General features: G+C 42.4%; 1 protein-coding gene across 1 annotated transcript in view; it reads left to right on the top strand.

Moving 5' to 3' along the window:
- Window positions 1-21,795, top strand: part of dnah9 (dynein, axonemal, heavy chain 9) — a 119,089-nt gene that overhangs the window by 67,740 nt on the left and 29,554 nt on the right. Inside the window, exons 55-66 of the mRNA XM_070851240.1 lie at window positions 3,617-3,697; window positions 4,318-4,497; window positions 5,056-5,286; window positions 7,418-7,612; window positions 8,707-8,826; window positions 10,581-10,769; window positions 11,000-11,235; window positions 11,320-11,442; window positions 13,898-14,102; window positions 18,740-18,904; window positions 20,180-20,320; window positions 21,507-21,677. Of these exons, the coding sequence (XP_070707341.1) occupies window positions 3,617-3,697; window positions 4,318-4,497; window positions 5,056-5,286; window positions 7,418-7,612; window positions 8,707-8,826; window positions 10,581-10,769; window positions 11,000-11,235; window positions 11,320-11,442; window positions 13,898-14,102; window positions 18,740-18,904; window positions 20,180-20,320; window positions 21,507-21,677 (2,037 nt within the window). The remainder of the gene's footprint in view (window positions 1-3,616; window positions 3,698-4,317; window positions 4,498-5,055; window positions 5,287-7,417; window positions 7,613-8,706; window positions 8,827-10,580; window positions 10,770-10,999; window positions 11,236-11,319; window positions 11,443-13,897; window positions 14,103-18,739; window positions 18,905-20,179; window positions 20,321-21,506; window positions 21,678-21,795) is intronic.

Raw genomic sequence — 21,795 nt, 5'->3', positions numbered from 1 at the left:
GCAGTATAGTGGAGGTATGGTATAGTAGGGCAGTATTAGTAGTTAAATGCTCCATGCACAGCCAGTTAGCCCCACTAATCTCTGTGCTGAGCAGAAAAGTACCTGGTAGACTTTCTGTCCTTTCTTTACTTTGTCATGAGAAATATTTATTCGCATCATTTGGCGTTTCCAGCTTTAATATCGACACCTGGATCCATTTGTCCAAATGTTTGCCATCCCCACACCTTTGCAGAAGAGAGCTGTATGAATAATGCAACACAAGGTCTGTGTGTGGAGCAGCTCTAATTATAGTGGGTCCGCTACGCTGTGCAAGTGAATGTAAAGCCGCACATAGACACATACATCAGTTCACTCTCACATGCTACGCATACCCACTGCTTTGCATAAACATGCCAACACATACCCGCCCACACAAAATCACACACATGCATAAGCATCCTTAACACATAGGTGACATCAATGGGTTGAAAGCCGCGGAGTGTCTTGTTTCTCGTTGCCTGTTTACCGTAGGAGTGAGCCAACGCGCGCACACACACACACACACACACACACACACACACACAGATTCACAACCTTTTACTTTTATACCTGTGAGTATGAGCGTCATTGTCATAATGCGTTCCCCAGCCTTTTATCCTAACCTTAACCATCACTGTGAAATGGCTAACCCTGACCTTAACCTAAACTTACTTCTAACCCGAAGCCTAAAAACAAGTCTTTGAAGCCTTTGAAGTTGTGAGGACTGACCAAAATGTCCCCACGTTTCAAAAATGTCCGTACTTCCAAGGTCTAAAACTCATATTGGTTCTCACAAAGATAGATACACACACACACACACACACACACACACATATATAGCGGCGCTGTATGGTAATTGAGTAGGCTTCTAATTAGAGAGCACACCCTTTACAGCAGCAAGAAACCATTAATGCACCCTGTTAGTGCATCCACACTGATGCTGCAAGTGCTGTTATTTAACATTCTGTGGAAGAGAATCCGTGGCTCACCAGGGGCTGCTGTGGTCATGATAAACAGCGAGGGTTAAAGCATAATCTGTGTGTGTGTGTGTGTGTGTGTGTATGTGTGTAGGGGAGGACGGGGTAGTAGGAGATGCCGTATAAGTGTATGAGTCATCTGCTCCCTCGAGGACACATTAGTTCCATGTTTTTTTTGTTTTTTTTTCCTCTCCTGTTTTGTCGGGGTGCTGTCCTACCTTTGGCTGAGTAGTGGTATGTGTGTGTGCATGTGTGGATTCAGTGCAGTGCAGCGCACACGCACACACACACACACCTGAATACTTGTAGTTCTAATAGAAAATGGGATAGTAGTAACAGTTGCAGTAATAGCAGCCTCGTTAAAAGTTGTAACGTTAGTAGTACTAGTGATGCTAATAGTAGTACAAGTACTCATAGTAGTAATAGCAGTAGAAGTAACAGAACTATTAATAGTAATACCAGTACTAGAACAAGTAATTCTAGTAGTAGTAGTAGGAATAGTAGTAGAAGCAGTTTAGTGGTAGTAGTATTAGTAGTAGTAGTAGCATTTAGCAGTTAGCAATGTATACTCATTCCATGTAACAAACATCAGTTATATCTTGACAGCTTTTTGGGAGAAAAAAAACCGTCATGTTTCCCTTAAAAGGATAATAAGTGGAAAACGTTGGACTTCTTCCTCCCAAACACACACAGCCAGATGTCTCTTTGTTTCATGAATGAAGCTACAGTTACCACAAGTCCATAAGCCGTCGTACACATGGATGAATGGACATAGTCTGTTGCTTCGGGATCAAATCTTATCTCGCCCCTAAGAAACAATAGTTATAATCTACATGTGCAGCGGTAGGGAGTGAGAGTGGGCTGTTTTATACAGATAGTCAACAACAGAGACATGTTTCCCTGCTTGGATTTCCATCTGCAGTAGATAAACACACTTGTATTGAATATCACCCATGTCTCCCTCCAATTAGTCTGTCCACCCCCCCACCCCCCCTTCCTATCTTCCCCCTGCCTATTCATCATGTTGATGGCTCACTAGGTGCTCGTCTAATGTTCGAACGAATCTCTTGAATCGTCACAGCCCAAAAGGGCCATCTTCCCCTCCAGCCTGATTTCCTGTTTGTTAATTAGCCGAAAGACAAGCATGAAAAACAGTCTGTTTTTTATTTCCCCAGTGCAACATTTTGATGGAGTCTGACGGTAACGCAGAGCCCTATTTGTCAGGGAGGTATGAGGAGTTTGTTAAAGCTTTAATTTCTGTTTACGACCGTTCCTGGTTGTGCGTTTGTGTGTGCTGATAGCAGCTCTTGATCCCAAAGCTTTTCTTTTTCCCAGATATGCATGCCATTCATCTTTTTCTGCCCCTTTTATCTTGTGGGACAGAATAAGTTTTTTTTTTTTTCTAATAATGGATTAAAGGTCACATGCATGCTCCATGGCACAATCCTGCAGGGCACAAAATGTTATCCGCAAAGGTTTAAGACCATTGTGAAGCCTATTTGTTGGGCTCTCCTAAGCCACAGAATCCTCTTTATTACTTTGAACCATTGAGGAGATGTTTAGGTTTCAATTAAATAGCCATCGAGCTCGATCAGCGATTGTATTACTAATAAGATCCAACGAGGATACAAACAACAAAAACAAATGATCAGTCCCTCAAAACCGCCTGAGAGATTCAATTAGATGATAGCGATAGATTCATTAGTGCCCGTGATATACACACTGATTGCTCCTTATACTGTTTAATGAGACAAAAATAGGTTATTGTCAGCAGCCCACCCCTATGCTGTATTGACTGCCCTCGTATGCTTGCACGTGTTCTTTTCTTCCTCCAGTCTTACGTTGACTGGACACACGTAGTCATTCGTGTGTTTAGTCCTGTTTAACATTTAAAGTAGTAGTTCAACGTATTTGTGAAATTTGCTGGATTTGCCTCATTTCTAAGAGTGGCATGAAAAGATTGAGATGAGCTGAGTAGAAAGACGAGTAACCCCGATTAACACGACACACGGCAATTTTGTTTGATCCACACACAAAGATTTTACAGTGCTGGAACTACTGGTGACCAACAGCCAGGCACAGTGACTTCTTGGAACCCTAACTCTCAGAAAGAAAGCCAATGTGCATGTTTCCCCAAAGGTACCCTGTGGAGTTTGACCTGTAGTGACACTCTGGCGCAGCGTTTTAATGAGCAGGTTTCTTGCTGACTGCAGAGGGTGGTATCGAAAACATGCTTTTTCACTGACTGACAGTTGATGTAAACAATGCTTTTATTTTTTATTTATTTTCGATTTTATTGTATTCAAAAAATAATCTGCAATCTTTTAATGAATCATTGTATTCATTATTGCAATTGTTTAATCCCTATTTTAATGTCAAAGCATGCTTAGGTGGATAATTCTAACACCGTGAGCAGTTCAATATATCAAAATACATCATATTTTTATATTTATTATCTTAATCTATAAGTAACTGCAGCTGTCATAGATCAAAAAGTACAATATTTATGATATATCACTCTCGTCTAGTGAATATGATCTACAGTTCATTCGTCCAAATCTCCTGCGTCACATCCTCACATCCTCCTGACCCCTTGGTTTCCCTGTCTCATCCCCTGATAGGTGGATGACCTCAAGGCCAAGCTGGCTGCTCAAGAAGTGGAACTCAAGCAAAAGAACGAGGACGCTGACAAGCTGATCCAGGCAAGAGCGCATGCTAGCTGTTTTAAACATATCATTTTTAAATGTTGCTAATCTCCGGGGGTATCTAACCAGTGCTGGTTTTATTTGCTCAGGTGTTGGGGATATTCTGGTCTTGGTGCTCAAAGAAATGAGTAATGACACCCTAAAAAAATCAGCACCGGCTCGTCCTTGCAGGAGCAATGTCGTCTTTGCTCTGGGTAATCAGCAGATAGGTTCCTGGTGCTGGGGGTAGATACTGCGCACTACAGCGTGAGAAGTTCAGAGAAAGCTGGACTTAAATGTCTGATCTGTTTCATCTTCTGTTATCGTCTGTTATAGATCGATCTCGGATAGGTCAGGGGGGTAAACATTAGCATGCTGTACGATGTTTTTCTGCGTGTTTCCTGCATGTCAATTTTTTCTTTTTGCCATTCTAGGGTTTTACTAATGTTTGAATTTGTCTAGTGCCAATTTCAGTTGAATATTAAGTCACTTTTAATTAAACTTTTTGTCTCTTTTTTTTTTTTATATATCCTGAACTGCATACAAGGTGACTTGGAAAGGTTCTTTTATTTTGCATTGTATCCATGCTGTGAAAGCTGAGCTGCTGACCCATCAGTAAGACCCGATGCCGTCCCCAGGTAGTCGGGGTGGAAACCGAGAAGGTGTCCAAGGAGAAGGCAGTAGCTGATGAGGAAGAGGAAAAGGTGGCAGCCATCGCCGTGGTGGTTAGCGGCAAACAGAGGGATTGCGAGGAGGACTTGGCCAAGGCTGAACCAGCTCTCCTAGCTGCTCAGGATGCCCTTAACACTCTCAACAAGGTCTGTTACCGTCTCAGCTCTTGTTCTGTCTTATTGATTTGCTCCATCGTTCTCTCTTAGTTTTCTCCACTCTTAAGAGGGGTTGTGTTCTTTTCTCTTTGTTTGATCTAGTTTTCCCAGCTTCAGTGGAATAAGTTATGTCCACACAAGCCTTGAACTGTATAAAAGATTAATAATCACAGCATTTAGCCAAGCCTTTGCTAGAATAATGTCTTTGCTATGTTCTGCTGGTATTTTACCTCATCCTCGCATCCCGTGTAGGTTTAAGAACAGCCTGGGGGATTTTCAAAAACACCCTCTGTGTTTAAAAGGTGCTCTCTGTTCAAACAAGCAGAACCGACAGTTCAATCACTGCTCAGAGCTCTCTAAAGATGCCCTAATTAGAATTCTCTGTTGTCTTCTCAAAGTCAGCACAGGTTCTTCTTCCTTTACTCCAGCCCTTTCCTTTTTCTCTCTTTCTCCCCCAGCAGACCACAGAGATATGCAGTTGTTCAAACTCAATTAAATCATAGCTCTTTCATTTTCCATCCATTATTCCCTCTATCTCGCCTACTTCAGAACAACCTGACAGAGCTGAAGTCCTTTGGCTCTCCGGTGGCGGCGGTGACCAACGTCACGGCGGCAGTGATGGTCCTCACGGCGCCTGGCGGCAAAGTTCCAAAGGACCGCAGCTGGAAGGCCGCAAAGGTGATGATGGCCAAAGTGGACGCATTCCTGGATTCTCTGATAAACTTTAACAAGGAGAACATCCCAGAGTCTTGTCTGAAAGCTATACAGCCCTACCTGCAGGTGAGTGTTTCAATTAGTCTGTATTCATTAAAACTGACGCTAACGGCGCACAGTGTGCAATGTGTGCCGCTTGGGAAGTTCAACTAATAAGTCTTAAATTTAGCAGGGGCGTGACTACAATGACAGTGGCACATTATGGCTGTCGAGCGTCCAAATGACAGTCAGAGAAAATCATCCAGTTAATTAAGCATTACAAATTATACAGCCCCTCTGATTATGAAGTTCAACCGAGCGAATACTGGGTGAGCTGGTGCAGCAAATAAAGCCAAAATTCACTCTAAATTGTTCAGTTTAAAGTTTATTAATTAAAAACTAATATTTAATAGTGGTGGTCAAAAAGAAAGAAAACATCAAAATATCCTTGTGACTTTTATAATTAGGTTCAAAGTTTTGAGGTTCAAAGTGGAACAACTTTTATTATCAGATCTAAGAATTGCAGATACTGCACACTTCCTTTGAACAGTATTATAGACGCGCACACGATCCTCCTACAAATGAAGTTACTGCTCATACTTGGTAGTATGAGCAGTAGCTTACGGTGGTAAATGTTGCCTATTGTACAACTGACTAAGTTCACTGTCTTCATGACTCTTAACGTATGCCTCTGTTACCACTCCTTTTACTTTTTCCGTTATTCTGTATTTGTAACTTGTAGCCACGGTGACTGGTGTTAAGCAAAAGTTACATAGGCAGACTTGAAGGGAACAAACGGAGGAAATGCAGTAGCTGTCGGATACAAACAGATTTTCTAAGTCAGCTTTCAGCTTTACATTTAAAAATACACTGCTCAAATTTTAGGGAACACTTAAATCACACATCAGATCTTGATGAACTCAATATTAAAGTTCAAAAGCTTTACTCTTTAGCTTATGGACACCGCTGAAGGTGGGTGGCCTTAAGTGAGATGTATGCTTGTAACAGTGGAAACCAAACTCACCGACTGATTTTGAATCCAGCCCTTCAAGTAAAAATCTGAAATCACAGGCAGATCCAACTTGCGTGACTTTCATCACAACAACTCATAAAGTGACTCAGTATTGCGTGTAGCCCCTACGTGCCTGTGTGCACTCCTGACAACGTCTGGATCCCACTAGAGGACGTCGGGCCCTCGTGCCACCCTCATGGAGTCTGCCTACTGGAGGTCATTATGTAGGGCCCTGGCACTGCTCCTCCTGTTCCTGTTGTCTTGCTGTTGCCTCTCCAGTGCACCTGTCGTCACTTTCATTTACACCAAAACAGGTGAAATTTATTTACAGTCACTTGTGCTTCCTAACTGGACTGACTTGACTTGGTGTTATACCGTGATGATTAAGTGTCAGCTAACACAGCCTACTGTGTGAACTCTCATCCTTAGCTATTCTTCAGAGTCTCATGTCCCCTCTGGAGTGTCATTGGGAGCGTTTGGCAGCTTTTAAATCACGATGTTACGATGGTAGAGGCTCAGTGGCTGTTGACTGTCATACATCGTGATCAGCTCAACATTACTTGCAGAAACACATGAAGTCCAAGGGTTTATAAATGAATTCCATTGATCATTTTATGATCTTTATTATGATCATGTGAATAGGTGCTACATGTACATTTAAAGAGGGTGCGTCCCCAAACAAAAGACACAACAGGGGACAGAAGAGCAAGCCATGCTTAAACCTGTCTTGATTCAGCAGGGAGAACAGTAAGTTGATCTACAGGAGACTAAATATTTGAAATCAATACAGAAAGTCAGAGAGCCTTATGCTAATACGCCATTAGATTTTCAGTTGTCATGTGGAGCCTGGATTTTGTGTCTTTCTTTACATCAATAAATTGATTGATGCAGAAAAAACACATTTGTGCATAAAAATTCACCAGAATGCAGGAGATCAAGTGTTTATCCAGGACCCCTAGACCCCACCCCCACCCCCATGTTGAAATGAAATCTATAGATCCATGTTCTCCAGCTCTCCAGCCAAATCCAGGGGAAACAAGGGTTGCTAAACTACTTTTTTATGATATGACAATTGCCAGAAAGCCACTATCTGGTCTCAACTCAATCCTAAGCAAATATTGCTATGTTCTGGCTTTGTAGGACAGGGCAGCAATACTTTTTCAGAGCCCTGATGGTGGGTTTGCTCGTCTTTTCCATCTTCTCCAGGATCCAGAGTTCCATCCAGATCTGGTGGCCTCCAAGTCGAACGCGGCGGCCGGTTTGTGCTCCTGGGTTTTGAACATCGTGAAGTTCTACGAGGTTTACTGCGAGGTGGAGCCCAAACGTCAGGCTCTGAGCAAGGCCAACGCAGAGCTGGCTGCTGCACAGGAGAAGCTCGCTGCCATCAAGAGCAAGATCAATGTAAGCCATCACATCGGAATGACAGTACGAAAAAATGAAATGTTTATTTGCTAGATGCCAAGTATCTATTTCAAAAGAAAGCCATTTCAGTATCTAAAATCCAGAGGATATATTCTATGAAATCGTATTGCTATTTTATTAAAGAAAGGGCTTACTGTTCTTCTTTGACACTGACTCAAACACTAAATAGTGTCTTGAAACTTTAGCTTTAGTACAGACTTTAGCACAAAACAGAAGGTGGACTGAAAAATGACTTGTGAAAGCCACAAATCCCAGCACCCAGATATAAAAGATGTCTAAGACATCAGTGTAGATCAACAAGTATCAAACCCAGACAATATAATAAGTCTGATGCTGCAGAAATACAATAAATACAACAACAAGAGGCTATAAGCTGAAGCAAGAATTCAGGATATGAATTATTTTATCAAGGCTTGAGTGACAGTTGACACACGAGCCCTGCCAGTAATGATATACCACCAGCATTTTGTCAATACAAAGCTGGTGAAAGTGCTATTAAGGCTTTTTCTGTTCATTAATCTAAAACCAAATCCATCAACCTAAAAACCCTATTGATAAAAACAGCTGTAAATGATTGTTTGTCCGTTGTTTGACATTCAGCACATCAGAGCCAGAGAGCCCCAGCAGGGCAGGGTGCTCGGGACACTGTGGCAGCAGCGGCTGCTTACATCAAACCCCGCAGAGTGCAGAGTGACGACTGTTAATAAGATCCAGCATGACTTCTCGCTGTCATTTTTCAGCCCTCAGTCAGATCGCTTGAGCGGAGAGTGGGTTCAGAGCCAAGGGGAATTAGCAATCCTCAAACTAATCTACTGAACCTGTGTGCCTCTTCGCCGATTAATCCTGTTTGTCCTTGTGCTAATTGCTTCCATATGCCAAATAAATCCATAGTGGAGGGAATGTCTTACCCAACTTTTCACACACTCGCAAGTTTCTTTCATAGAGAGATTTTAGCTATCTTTGTTCTTCGTCTTTGAAGATTCTTTATGACCATGCTGTATTTTAACAAGTGCCAATTCTTCTCTTTTTCTGTGTGTGTCTGCCTGTGTGTGTGTGTGTGTGTGGCCCATCAGCACCTCAATGAGAACCTGGCCAAGCTGACAGCCAAATTTGAGAAAGCTACTGCAGACAAGCTCAAGTGCCAACAGGAAGCAGAATCAACTGCGCGCACCATTTCCCTGGCCAACCGTCTGGTGAGGAGGGCAACAGTGGCGTGACTCTGAGCAGCAGCTACTAACACATGCATGGCACACACACACACATTCTCTCTTTCCATCCCTCAGATAAACACCGATGTTCACAAACTTGTTCCTATAAACATATATCCCTATAAACATTTCTTATCTCTGCTTCTTACGGTGACTTGTGTCTTTCTCAGATGCACATGCATGATGAGTAGAGGTTTAAACCATTATGAATGCATTATGGATATGAACAGATAATGTATTCCTATCACCACTGTTCGACACAAATCACCACAAATTTCACACATCTGAACGGACACCGGCGGTGTTATGGGTTCCGATGTTCATGATGAAGATCTGTCGAGATATAAACAAATTAATTTTTTTAATTAATTTTGCCTTCAGCGTTCAGACACTGGATGTGGTTTGTGTTCAGTAACTTAGTAACAAGACGATCGATGGGAAATGACAAGGTGAAGTGGGGACTGTCTTTTCACTAAAGAAAAATGGCCAAAGGAGTATTGCAGATTGGTCAATAGCGTGCTCATTTTTAATATAGACACTGCAAACCAATTATTTGTTAGACTTCTTTGCATTATATACAATGCCTTCTCTTCATGCAGTAAGGCCTGTTGAGGTATTATGGCCTGTTCTTCATCAACAGCATCTGGGCTTCTTGTTATTATATACAAGTCCTCCAGTATTTAAAGATAAAAGTCATGGCCCAATGAATCTGACTTTACACAGCTCCTGTGTGAAGCACTTTTTAGCAATGTTTGTAGCATATGTTGGCATGTGGGAATGTCTATTGGTCTGTCTGGCTGTTGGTGGATCAAACACTTTGGTCTAGACTGAAATATCTCAACGACTATTGAGTGAATGAATGGATCGCCATGAAATCTTCCCCTAAGGATAAATCATCACCATGGTAACCCCCTAACCTTTCTTCTAGCACTGGTTTCAATTTGTTTACGACCAAATGCCCACTAAAGTAAGCCAGTGCTAGCATACCAACATGCTAACTTGGTGAACAGACACAGATAGTAGCTTTGGCATTAGAGTGCACTAGCCTGCTTTTACACACGTACCCCCCCCCCAAAAAAAAATAACTGCCTGTGCTTGTTTGTGTTGCTGTCCCTTTTTCAGGTGCAAAGTTCATATGTAACACACACACACACACACATAAATCCCACGATTATCTGCCATTGTGTAAATCTGGTGCTGACAGCAGCACAACAAAAATGAAAAAGAAAAAAAAAAAGATGAGTGTTGACACTGTTAGTACGATAATCTAAATTATTCAGGGGAAGATTTCTAAAGGCCTGACAGGAGCAACAGAAGGACGAGAGGTTGTGCTTATCTGCTAGTCAGTCACAAATATCAATGCAAATGCAGTCAACTTGCTGATGTGTACAATACAGTGTTTCCATGATGTATGCTGAGAAGTTACAGTCTGTTTCCAAGTACGGGGCCTCTCAAGTTTGGAAAAGATGAGATATTAAGGCAAACTTTACTGGTCCCCGAAGAGAAATTGGATCATTGCTGCAGTAAAGAGTCGAGGTGTTTGTACACAAGCAGAAAGGTGATAAAGGATATGAAAAACCTAATAAAAAAGGACTTGAAGGTAGCAAGGCGTTGCTGTTCTGGAGATTTCCTGACGTTCATGAGGCTGTGCATCAATGACAGCAGCCATATATTAATACGAATTTGGCTTTCCTGGATGCCCATGTGGAATATGCCCTTGGTCTGTCCCTGTGTGTCAGGTGGGAGGTCTGGCTTCAGAGAACGTTCGCTGGGCCGAGGCTGTAGAGAACTTCAAGAAACAGGAGAGTACTCTGTGTGGGGACGTCCTCCTCATCACCGCCTTCATCTCCTACTTGGGATACTTTACCAAACGCTACAGGCTACAGCTTATGGACAACACCTGGAGGCCTTATCTCAGTCAGCTGGAGGTGGGTGGCCTTAAGTGAGATTTATGCTTTATGCGTTAAGGACTGCTGCCTCGTGCACTTTCTCAAAAATGCCCTCATCACACTTCCATTTTTTTCTGCAGAAGAAGGAAACTGTATTTCTGCATAATTCACTGGTGCTTAGCAGAAACTTTGTGTTCCATTCTTAAGACTTCACCACAGTGGTAAAAATGATTGAACCTTCATACGTACTCATGGATACCATTTGTAAGGTTCCCATCCCCGTGACCCCTGACCTGGACCCCCTGACCATGCTGACAGACGATGCAGACATCGCGGCGTGGCAGAACGAGGGACTGCCTGCTGACAGGATGTCCACTGAGAACGCCACCATTCTCACTTCCTGCCAGCGCTGGCCCCTCATGGTAGACCCCCAGCTGCAAGGAATCAAGTGGATCAAAAACAAATACGGCGAAGCCCTGCAGGTCATCCGTGTCGGACAGAGAGGGTAAGAGGCTTTACGGTAAAATGTGCACACGGTCAGTTACGGAGGAAGATTTGACAGGAGGAATTCTGCTGTTTTGCCCTAAAGGTACCTGGATGCCATAGAGAGAGCACTGGCAGCAGGTGATGTGGTTCTGATAGAGAACTTGGAGGAAACGTTGGATCCGGTTCTTGGACCTTTGCTGGGCAGAGAAACCATTAAGAAGGGCAGGTAAAGAACACTTCAGCCTTTCAAAAACGTCACTGTTATACACTGTGAGCTCGGCATTGAACCTTACATTGTTGGTACATGTTGGCAAGACAATCTCCCGTTAAGTTCCATTGAGTTGTTGGGCTTTCAAGTCCTGTCACATTATCTTTGGGCGGCTGTGGCCCAACTTGCCCCTGAAGCATAGTTTTAGTGTGTCAAAGAATAGTCTCCTTCAACTGAGATTCCTCCTGTATGAATGATGTGTGAATGGGTGAATGAGGATGGGATGTAAAAGTGCTATGAGTGGTTGAAATTATTAGAAAGGCTCCATACAAATACAGTCCATTTACCATTTAGTTCTTTTTGAGTATTTCAAAGACTTCTTGTCCATGTATGTTTAAAATTCGAGTGTCAAAACTTAATTCTTGACTTTGGGAACAGCTGTTACAATCTTGCCTCAAGGTCCATTTAGTAGCTGTACTGAGTCCCAGTTTCTTCTGTGTGTATTATGACGTTTATTAAGTCAGCAGGAAAACAAAAATGAACAGGATTGTCTATTGCAATCATAGTTTCCACTCTTACCACATGCAGAGATGTCATAATGGCTCTGTACAGAAATGGGTTTGAACCAGAATCAGAGACAAGCAGTATTGGATAGAAGTTCATGTTTAATTGCCGGAAAAAGAAAAAAAAAAAAAAAAAAAGGGAGGCAGGTCAAAACAGGCAAACTTATCCAAAATGGGGTCCAGGTGAGGGGGCAGAAGGTGAGGGGGCAGAAGTCCAATGGTCAGGCAGGCAGATGAAGAAAAAGCTTGAAAGCTATTGTAGAAAGAGTGGATACAGGCTGGTCTATATAGAATACTGTGGGGATGATGAGGGAAATGGGGGACAGGTGAGTAGGTGGACGGTGGAGAAGATAGACAGGTGATAGGAAACGGTGTGAAAGGAGTTACTGCAGAGTGGGAGTGAGCGGCTTGATTTGAAATGACAGGACAAGTTGGTATGTGGTTAAAAAAAAAAACCGAGCAGACAACAGAATGTGTAACTTAGAACTTTGTGGATATGTAACAGATGCAGTGATTGTATTTCATATATGTCCACACAAACCCTCTGGATTCAAATAGCACAATATACTTAGATTATGCTTCCCATTAAGTGATTACTTAAGCTCACGTGTATAGTACCACAGATACCACAGATGTAGTCACTGTATATCAGTCACTCATGTAGCTCTGGATCTATATTGGTTTCATACTGGCTCTCCTTTAGCAAAGATGTCATGTAGTCTGTGTCACACGCCCCTGACATGATGGATATGATGCCGTTTGTTGTAAGGTTTAAATGATCGATACGTCTTCGGTTGCATATGGAAATCATATTTGATTGAAAGGCATTTTGAGCTCACTCAAATATGCAATGCAGACAGTGTTGCTGTCATTAGTTTAAGTGAAAAGTTTTAGTGTTACCCTACAGTCTAATAGTGGAGGCTCTCCCCCTAATAGAACATAATCAATCAATGATTATACCACTTGTACTCTCTGATCAGAAAAGTGAAATACAAATGAATAAAATACAGTACAAATGAATTGTGATTAATTACATTTTTTTTGTGAAGACTGAAGCTAATAATGAATCAACACAACTGAAGAATAATTAAATACCAAATATGTTTCATAGCAAAATGGACGGTCAGCTTCACGGCAGATTTACAGAAATACTAACAGAACACAGGCCTATATGATTGATATAATTTCAAAACCATAAAAGCCATTAAAATAAGATATCGGTGTAGAAGGCAATCATTTCTCATATGCACTAAAAAGGCAACACCTCCACCCCATATGGCATCTAATGAGCAGAAACAGACTGAGACAAACCACTGTGAGATCTCTACGTATTCAACAATAAAGCTGAATAAAAGCCTCTGTATCTGAACACACAGAGGCCGTATCTATATTCTACTTGAGTGCTGAAACATGTATTACTTGTGGCAGAAACACACTCATATGCTTTACATAGATTATTCAATGTATTCATTTTTTCGATTTTAATTACGATATTACAATTTTGACAGCACGAATAATTCGTAATTAAGAGGAAGTAAAGTAAATTAGAAACTCCAAGCTATAAAGACATCATTGAATACATGTAGGGAAACCAAAATCCAAATTTTGATTAATGAGAAAGTATAAGGTGATGAAACATGATTAAAAAAAATAGCATTAAGGCAGATGTATATAGTTACTAGAGTACCAAAAAATATGAATCTGCCCCTGAAAATAGTCCCCAACAAATGCACTTTTTCCACTAGACATAACACAGAGAATTCCTTTGTCTGACTTTGTAGCATTGCCGTTGATGACGAATCCTCTTAACCGGTGTGTGCTGTAGTAACATTTACACAGTTTTAAATTTTCACTTCCATTTAGTGACTGTCAGTGATCAAGAGATTTCCGGTCCTTATTCACCCAAATAGGTACATAAAGATGGGAGACAAGGAATGTGAGTACAACCCCAGCTTCCGCCTCATCCTGCACACTAAGCTCGCCAGCCCTCATTACCAGCCGGAGCTGCAGGCCCAGTGCACCTTGATAAACTTCACGGTGACCAGAGACGGTCTGGAGGATCAGCTGCTGGCCGCGGTGGTCAGCATGGAGAGACCTGACCTGGAACAGCTGAAGGTGAGGAAGCACAGCGGGGGGTGCATAGAGACCCTACCTGATACACCTCTTTAATAACAAAGAAGAATTTCTGACAGATCTCTTTTCAACTGACATGTCTTAGGAATGTAAAAGTGATGGTGAGCAGACATGAAAGCAAGATCTGTCACACTCTTCAGGTGCTATCAGAGAACAAACAAGCGTTCCACGTTGGCCTCTTTTGAGCTCCTCTCCTAACATCTTTCCTGTGCAGGTGTAATTAATAGGAACAGTCGGAGGAGTCAGGGGCCTCCAGAAGCCGGGTGTAGCACACTCGCTCGTCATTATCCATCTTAAAGCTACGCATCGGCAAGAAAACACAGCCTGTCTTTACACACATCACAAGAGGCTGCAGGTCCGGGCTCTTTGATTTCTAAACAATCAGCTGGCGCCTTTGATTACCGGCAAACAAAGTGGATGTGTGATAATTATGGGGCTTTGGGTCCCTCACTTCAGGATGCTGGGAGTCTGAGTTTGTCACTGGGTGCCTGCCTTTTCATGTGGCTTGTGTACGTGGAGCTTGGAGATATCAGATTAATCAGGTTTAAATGTGCATCGGATAATGTTTTTTAATCAAATATATGTCCACATCAATTTCATCACAATAGTTGATGACTTAACTGTTCTTAACTGTTTTCCAAATTGCAATGTACACATCTGCATGGCTCGGCTGTGGCTCAGAGGTAGAGCAGGTCGTCCATCAATCGGCTCCTCCAGTCCACATGTCGAGGTGTCTTCGGGCAAGACAACGAATCCCAGCTTGCTCCTGAAGCTGTGCTTTGGAGTGCGAGTGTGAGTGTGAGTGTGTGAATCACAACTGTTCCTTGTTTACAAGGAAACTCAGTCAAGGCCACTTTTAAGTTGGCTTCAAGATAAAGAGTAGCACACAAACATTTGCCCAAAGCTAATTTCCAAATAAGAAATATCTGCATGTTGCTTCAAGATTACTGATAATATTAAAACTAATTGTTTTAAATGCAGATATCTATCTTTGCAACTTTACATTCTAGTTGCCCCACCAGCATGTCTGTCTGAAGGCTATAGTATAATTCTGTCATTTCTTAAAACATGCTGCATGCAACATCTTAATAGTTGCATTAAATTATTACAAACCAATTATTTACAGTGCAAGACCCACCCAACAAATAGCTTTAAATAGAAAATCAAGAAATCTTGATGAACAGTATCATTTTCTTAGACAATGATAGACGATGCCAAAGAGAAAGTGTTCCTATTTGAATGTCACGGTTTGTTGCTCATCCTTGAAGAATCACCCATAAAGGCAATAATTCAATAATACTAAATCAAAAAATCAAATTAACTTTTGAAGCACTGACGATTTACCATTGTGTCACCGTCACCCTGGGTGCTGTTCCTGAGACACTCTTCTATTTATCATCAAACTCCAGGAATTGCGCAATTGTGTCTTGATGCCATCCTCAAGGGACTTTCATCCTTTTCTTATCAGTTTGGCAGACTCATTTATGTTCACACTTCCACATCCACCGCTCCAAAATCAAAGGAGAGGTGGATGGAGGACACTTTAAGGCGCGCTTTCCTTTTTTAATGTAAATGAATGTCTTTGTCGCGTGGACCTTGGACCCCTTGACTATAAGGAGAGCTGCCGCTCCGCTCTGTTGATAAGCGTCGCCGTCACTAGCTATATCTTGACGCCGTCATCGCTGGTCAGAGTTAATGGCCGTCTCCGTACGATACAGCAGGTTCCTGGCAGCTGTACGGCCAACTTTCAAGGAGTAATGAGCAGCAGATAGTTACGACATCCACAGTATGGTCCACGGTGTGAATGTAAATGTTCGTAATTAAGCAAAACTTCACTTGATCAAAGCCTCGGTGACTAATGATGCCTGGTGCTCGTCTCATCGACAATCTGCTCTTTTCATGTCAGCTGTTTGAAATGGATTGGCCGATGGCGCTACTGTACCACAGCAATTAGACAACACATTGACACACTTCCACTGTTCCTTAAATGCAGCTCTCGTTAGAGGAGGGGAGAGAGGAAAATAATAAAACCCTCTCCGTTCAGAACATGTCTGGCTGACAGCGGCATCTCCTAGAGATCAAAACGGAAGATAATGTGGGAACTCTGTTAACGGGTCCGGCAGATTTACTCGAACACGAGCCTATTTGCATTTTGATGGCTTTCTGGAGGTGTCCTTGTTTGCATTGGGCCTCTGTAGGCAGTGCTTTGTTCAGACCTGTAGGCTTTCATCCATAGACAAATCAGCATTTTTAATAAACAGAGAAGGGGGGAGAAAAAAAAACCCACCAAAGTTATTTTAAGCCTAATGTCCCTTCAGCAAAATCCAATGGAGAAGAAGTGAAATGTGATTTAATGAAGCTTGTTTAATTAGCATTTCACTGAGATTGGAGGGTGAAAAAAAACAAGATCTGGAACTCACTTATCATTTTAATTAACACTGAAAGTTGAAGGTGGGTGGTGGTGGTGGTGGTGGGGGGGGGGGGGGGGTCGCTGTGTACACTTGGAGCACCCTCCTATCAAAACAGAGCCCGTGGAATGAAGTGCTGAATGGGTTTTTGTTGTCAGTAAACAACCCGGACTGATAACAATCATCTGACTGATAGCGAAGAGCAAATTGGCTGTACCTGTTTATATTCTCTGAATGACTCGGTGCCATTATACCCTTTAATGCGGTTAGCGTCGTTACTGAGCCGTAACACGACTACTGGGTGAAAGAGCTCTCATTTAACCGAGCCAAAGACGGGGCTAAGGAGCTTAAAATGTCAAGTTGCCTTTTTTTGGAGAGAGCACAGGGGGATCAGTCTACAACCTTTTACCACAATAACTACCTCTGGTCCTCCCTCTGCGCATATGAGCGAGCATGTGTACATCCTTGTGTGTGTTTGCTCCAGCACAGTTCTTACGCGGACCTTCACCGTTAATGAGAACTAAAGCGTTCCACTTTCCAAATTACCTTAACAGGGCTGCTCCGTGGCACTCAGTAATCATCTGCCTAAAAAATGATAGATGTAATATCTCATTTTAATCCCAATTAGGGTGTTCTGCTGACTGGTTAATTGTTTGTTTTTCTCAAGCAAGGGTAATTACAAGTACAATGTGCTAGAGGAAAGCTAATCGTTAAAAACTGACTCATTACTGGAACCAGTTGGGAATGTTCTAGTGTGGATAGCTTTTCCCCTCAAGACCACTGAGTCTGGGCCAGTAGTAGAAGGTCATGGTTGACTCACACAGGCAAATGTCCACCACTCAAACTCATTCTGTACTTTTTCTCTCGGATTGGAAACACACACGCATGTCAGGTCTTTCCTTAAAATGCCACCAATCATTTATATGCCGTGCAGTTTTGGCAGAGGAGAACTTTCCATCTACAGAGTGGGTAATAACGTCAAACCCAGAGCATGTAGGATTTAACAAGGCAGAGGCTCAATTAGTTTTAACAATGGTGTAAAATACCTCCCATCACCGCAATAGGAAATACTGTCATAAAGAGAGCAATTAAGCAGTGTGATCTCTTAAACTATCTGCTCCCCCAGCGCAATCTCAACTAAGTATGTCTTTTGTCATGGGAACATTATACCACGGGGAGGAGGAACAGCTCCATCCCCCCCACACCCCTCACCCACCTCACCCGATGATTACATAGGGGCAGAAACGCCTCTGTTAGAAACACATTACCGCTCTCTGTCGGGGATCATGCCACTCAAAAACCCTCGGCTATTATCAGTCACCAACAACACTGGGGCAGGCAAATCTCACAACAGGCCCACCCTCCCGTAATTACAACAATTCAAAGGTCACAGAGGCTTCTATTAAGGGAAACTTCAATAAAGCAAAGTCATTATCGAGCAGAAACAAGGAGCTACAACAGACTATAATGAAGGACAAAGCGGGATGAAGCAATAAAGAGAAGTAACCGTGCCCTGTCGACTTTGTTCTCCCAACGCCTCTCAACCGCTTGGCTTTGAAAAAGTAAAAAAAAAAAAGTTTCTCTTAGACACTTTTGTTTTTTCAGCTAGAACAAAGACAGAAAAAACCAGTTTGACTTGAAGCTTTATTAGAAGATGGGGCGCACTAATCCATATGGTGAGGTGTGACTAAAACCCATTATGAGCCGTGTGAGCTATGTGTGCATATTCTGCATGATGCTTGTATTGGTTCATAAATGATGAATACATAATGCCTGGCAACAGATGATTCATAGAAGGTGTGTGTGTGCGTGTGCGTGTGTGTGTTGTTCCCCATCAAAGCTCCCTCCCCTATTGCTCAAATCGACGGTCTCATCAAATCGAGGTTTAGGTCGCTCGGCAGAGGTTTGATGTTGGCAACCAGACGGAAGGTAGCTAATCCAGCCCAGAGCGCTCCCTTCATGGGTCCGGATAGCCGATGCAGAGCGTATTGATTAGTTCTGCCTTTGAGGTGCCCTTCTGTCTCCATGTCCCCATATTGAGCGACACCTCGAACATCTCCCACCGCCTCAGATTATGATGATAAGGCCAGAAAAGAGCCTTGACAGCAGGCATACGGTGTATCTGACAAAATCAGCATTGTTAATATAGATTCCATAGATGATGTCAGTCCTGTTAAATTGACATTTTTGTATGTTTCTGTGTTTTACTAGTCTGACCTGACGAAGCAGCAAAACGGTTTCAAGATCACTCTGAAGACGCTGGAGGACAACCTGCTGTCCCGTTTGTCCTCAGCTTCAGGAAACTTCCTGGGCGACACAGAGTTGGTGGAAAACCTGGAGACAACCAAACGCACCGCTGCCGAGATAGAAGAAAAGGTCTCGTTCTTGTTTTTTCATCCTTTACAACTCTTTGTATTTCTATTATCATTTTTCCACTTGCAAACTACAGTGTAGCTGCTGACAGCAATAAAACAACTTGACGTTTAAGCGGATTTTACAAATGAGTGACGCTGTAAGTATTTTTTAATTATTCCAACATTCCAATTACAAAAGTCCATCATCAAAATAAATAACATTAAACAGAAAAACTGTGTGCATCGCAGCATTAAGATATAAAGAGTGAGTAGAATGTAAAGCATTTGTTTGTTCATAAAACATGTTGGGCTTTGCAGTCAGTCAAGTTAGAGGCATGCTAGTGTTTCTTTTGGGGTTTTTTTTTTTATTTTTCTTCAGCTTTTGGGCAAGGTCCTGCACACACCCAGTGCCAACACTCCATCCCTCCTAATTGCTGCGAAATGACCTCACAATAGGCTACATCCACAGTGGAGGTTTGCTAGCCTTAGCCCACTTGCATGATACTTCTCTGCAACAACAATGGCAGCATTTCCACAAGGCAAGACTATCCAGAATATATATAGTTTCCCCATTTTCTGGTGGATGAAAGTCATTTTATAATCATGGTGATTTTACAGGATAAGCTTGTTGGTCTGATGATATGTACCCACATGTAACAGGTCATTTCAATTTCATTTCAAACCTTTTCCAGTGTAAATCATTTCCAGTTTCCACCCAAACTCAGATGTGTTAGCCCTTCGCTGTCAGTGCTCCTTCCCTTGTACCTACTTGCAGGTACCCAGTAGGTATTTCAGTGCTAATCCATAGTATGTACATCTAAAGCATTGCAGTGTTCCCTTCTCCATTACTCCTTTGCTTTGTTTCCCTTTCATTTGGTCAGCAGATCACATCATGTGATCTTAGTGCATCAGCTCTGCTAGAAGAGAATCACTGATGTTTCTGGTACTTCAGATCACTCCTGAGAAAGTACTGTATGATGATGTGAGAGTGTGCCTTCTGTCAGCGATGAGATGAGCGCTGCCTTTGCAGATGTTCAGTCTTAAGCATAATTGCGCAGGCATTCGCTGGTAAAAAAAAAAAAAAAAAGCACATAATTGTCGTGTTCCACGCAGTGTGAGAACATTTTGGCTGGAACCGTGAAATTGGAATTGCTCTGCTCTTCACTGGAGGGTGTTTTATTGGATGGTGCACAATTTCATCATTAGCTGATTGATGAATCCTGGGTGTATGCATCTCTGTGCCGACGTCTGCTTTTGTCTGTGAGGTGTGATTCCTTTTGTGTTTGCTTTACTGTAGGTAAAAGAAGCCAAGGTGACAGAGGCTAAAATCAATGAGGCTCGGGAGCACTACCGACCAGCAGCAGCACGGGCCTCCTTATTGTACTTCATAATGAACGACCTCAATAAAATCCACCCCATGTACCAGTTCTCTCTCAAGGTAGCCTGTCTGTTGACACGCCATGTTTCCTCCCCGCCTCACGGGCCCTCAGTGAGACCCCTCTTTACACTCACTCCTCCTCCACTCCTTCCATTTGCTCGCCATGTTTTATGCTCTTTGCCCTGCTTTTATTGTGTTTGTGGCTCCCTAATGTGGTTATGTAGAGCATAATGTCTTTCATATTGTCAGCCAGCGAGTGCTGAGAGAAGGCAGCCTGAGATATGGTTTGCAATCACTCCCGACTCGGCGAGTTATTTCCCGACATAATCAAATGAAAGCACATTGAAAGAATATATATACCTTTGACCCTTGTGAATGAAATGAAATACATTGCAATATGTGTTCTTCGCACGAGGTGAGAGTGAAGTGTGACTCTGCTAACCTGACAGAAATGACACCAGAACAGCAGAGGAGAAGAAAATGGCTGTAATTGTTAATTACAGTGAGACCAGAACTTAGATTAGTACTTAGATGTGTTCAGGACTTCAGGAAGAAATTGATTTGTGCTGTAGTAATGTTAACAGTCTATTTGAAGAACACCCATATACCGCACAATCTATCACACATGCCGTGCTTTTGGGACTGGGTCTAAATAAACTACACTGTGTGTTCATGGTAATGAAGGAACGTCGGTGCAACAGTGTGACTTAATGGTGTGTTTTAATCCTTTTCGGACAACAATTGAGCTTTGTGGCACAGAGGAAGGTGATATATCAATACACAATACACAATACTTGTTAGTAGGATATGTTGTGGTGGTGTGGGTCTTTTTATGGGATTTGTTGACAATTAAAAATATATAGAGAGATATTGGACAATCTACTGGTATTGTCTGCTGTGTGACAATACAATATGAGACCATATGTATTGTATGCTCTCACTGTATGAACACGGTTCAATCAATTACACTTGAGGGTTTTCTGTAAACAGCTAAAGTAGTATCGATTAGTTCATCTTCTCCACATCATATCCATCATGTCGAAGGTGAAGGACACTTACTTGATGGTGTCAGATTTATAATTAAAGGGCCATATATGAACACAACCCAGCTATTGATTAAACTCATTTGATTTATTTGTTTAGATTTTGTTGACTCTAATATTCAACACTATTGTTACTTTGGTTCTTGAAACATTTTGATGTCAGACACTGAGCCAGTGTTGCGCCCACTTCTGCGCGTCCCCAGGCGTTCAGCGTGGTCTTCCAGAAAGCGGTTCTGAAGGCCGAGCCGGACGAGGCTCTGAAGCAGCGGGTGTCCAACCTAATTGACAGCATCACCTCCTCAGTCTTCCAGTACACCACCAGAGGCCTGTTTGAGTGTGACAAGCTCACGTACATCGCTCAGCTCGCCTTCCAGGTAGGAAGGGGAGCCGATTTCATCTTATGCATGGTTTATTTTGAGAACAAGCTTGCCATTGAATCAGTTGCTCCTGGGACTAGCGGCCCTGTTTGGATCTAATCAGGTGGAAAGGAAA

Source organism: Pempheris klunzingeri, chromosome 20 (assembly GCF_042242105.1).
Source record: "Pempheris klunzingeri isolate RE-2024b chromosome 20, fPemKlu1.hap1, whole genome shotgun sequence".
Classification (NCBI taxonomy): Eukaryota; Metazoa; Chordata; class Actinopteri; order Acropomatiformes; family Pempheridae; genus Pempheris; species Pempheris klunzingeri.
The sequence above is the reverse complement of the archived record's forward strand: the minus strand, read 5'-3'. Positions and strand labels throughout refer to the sequence as shown.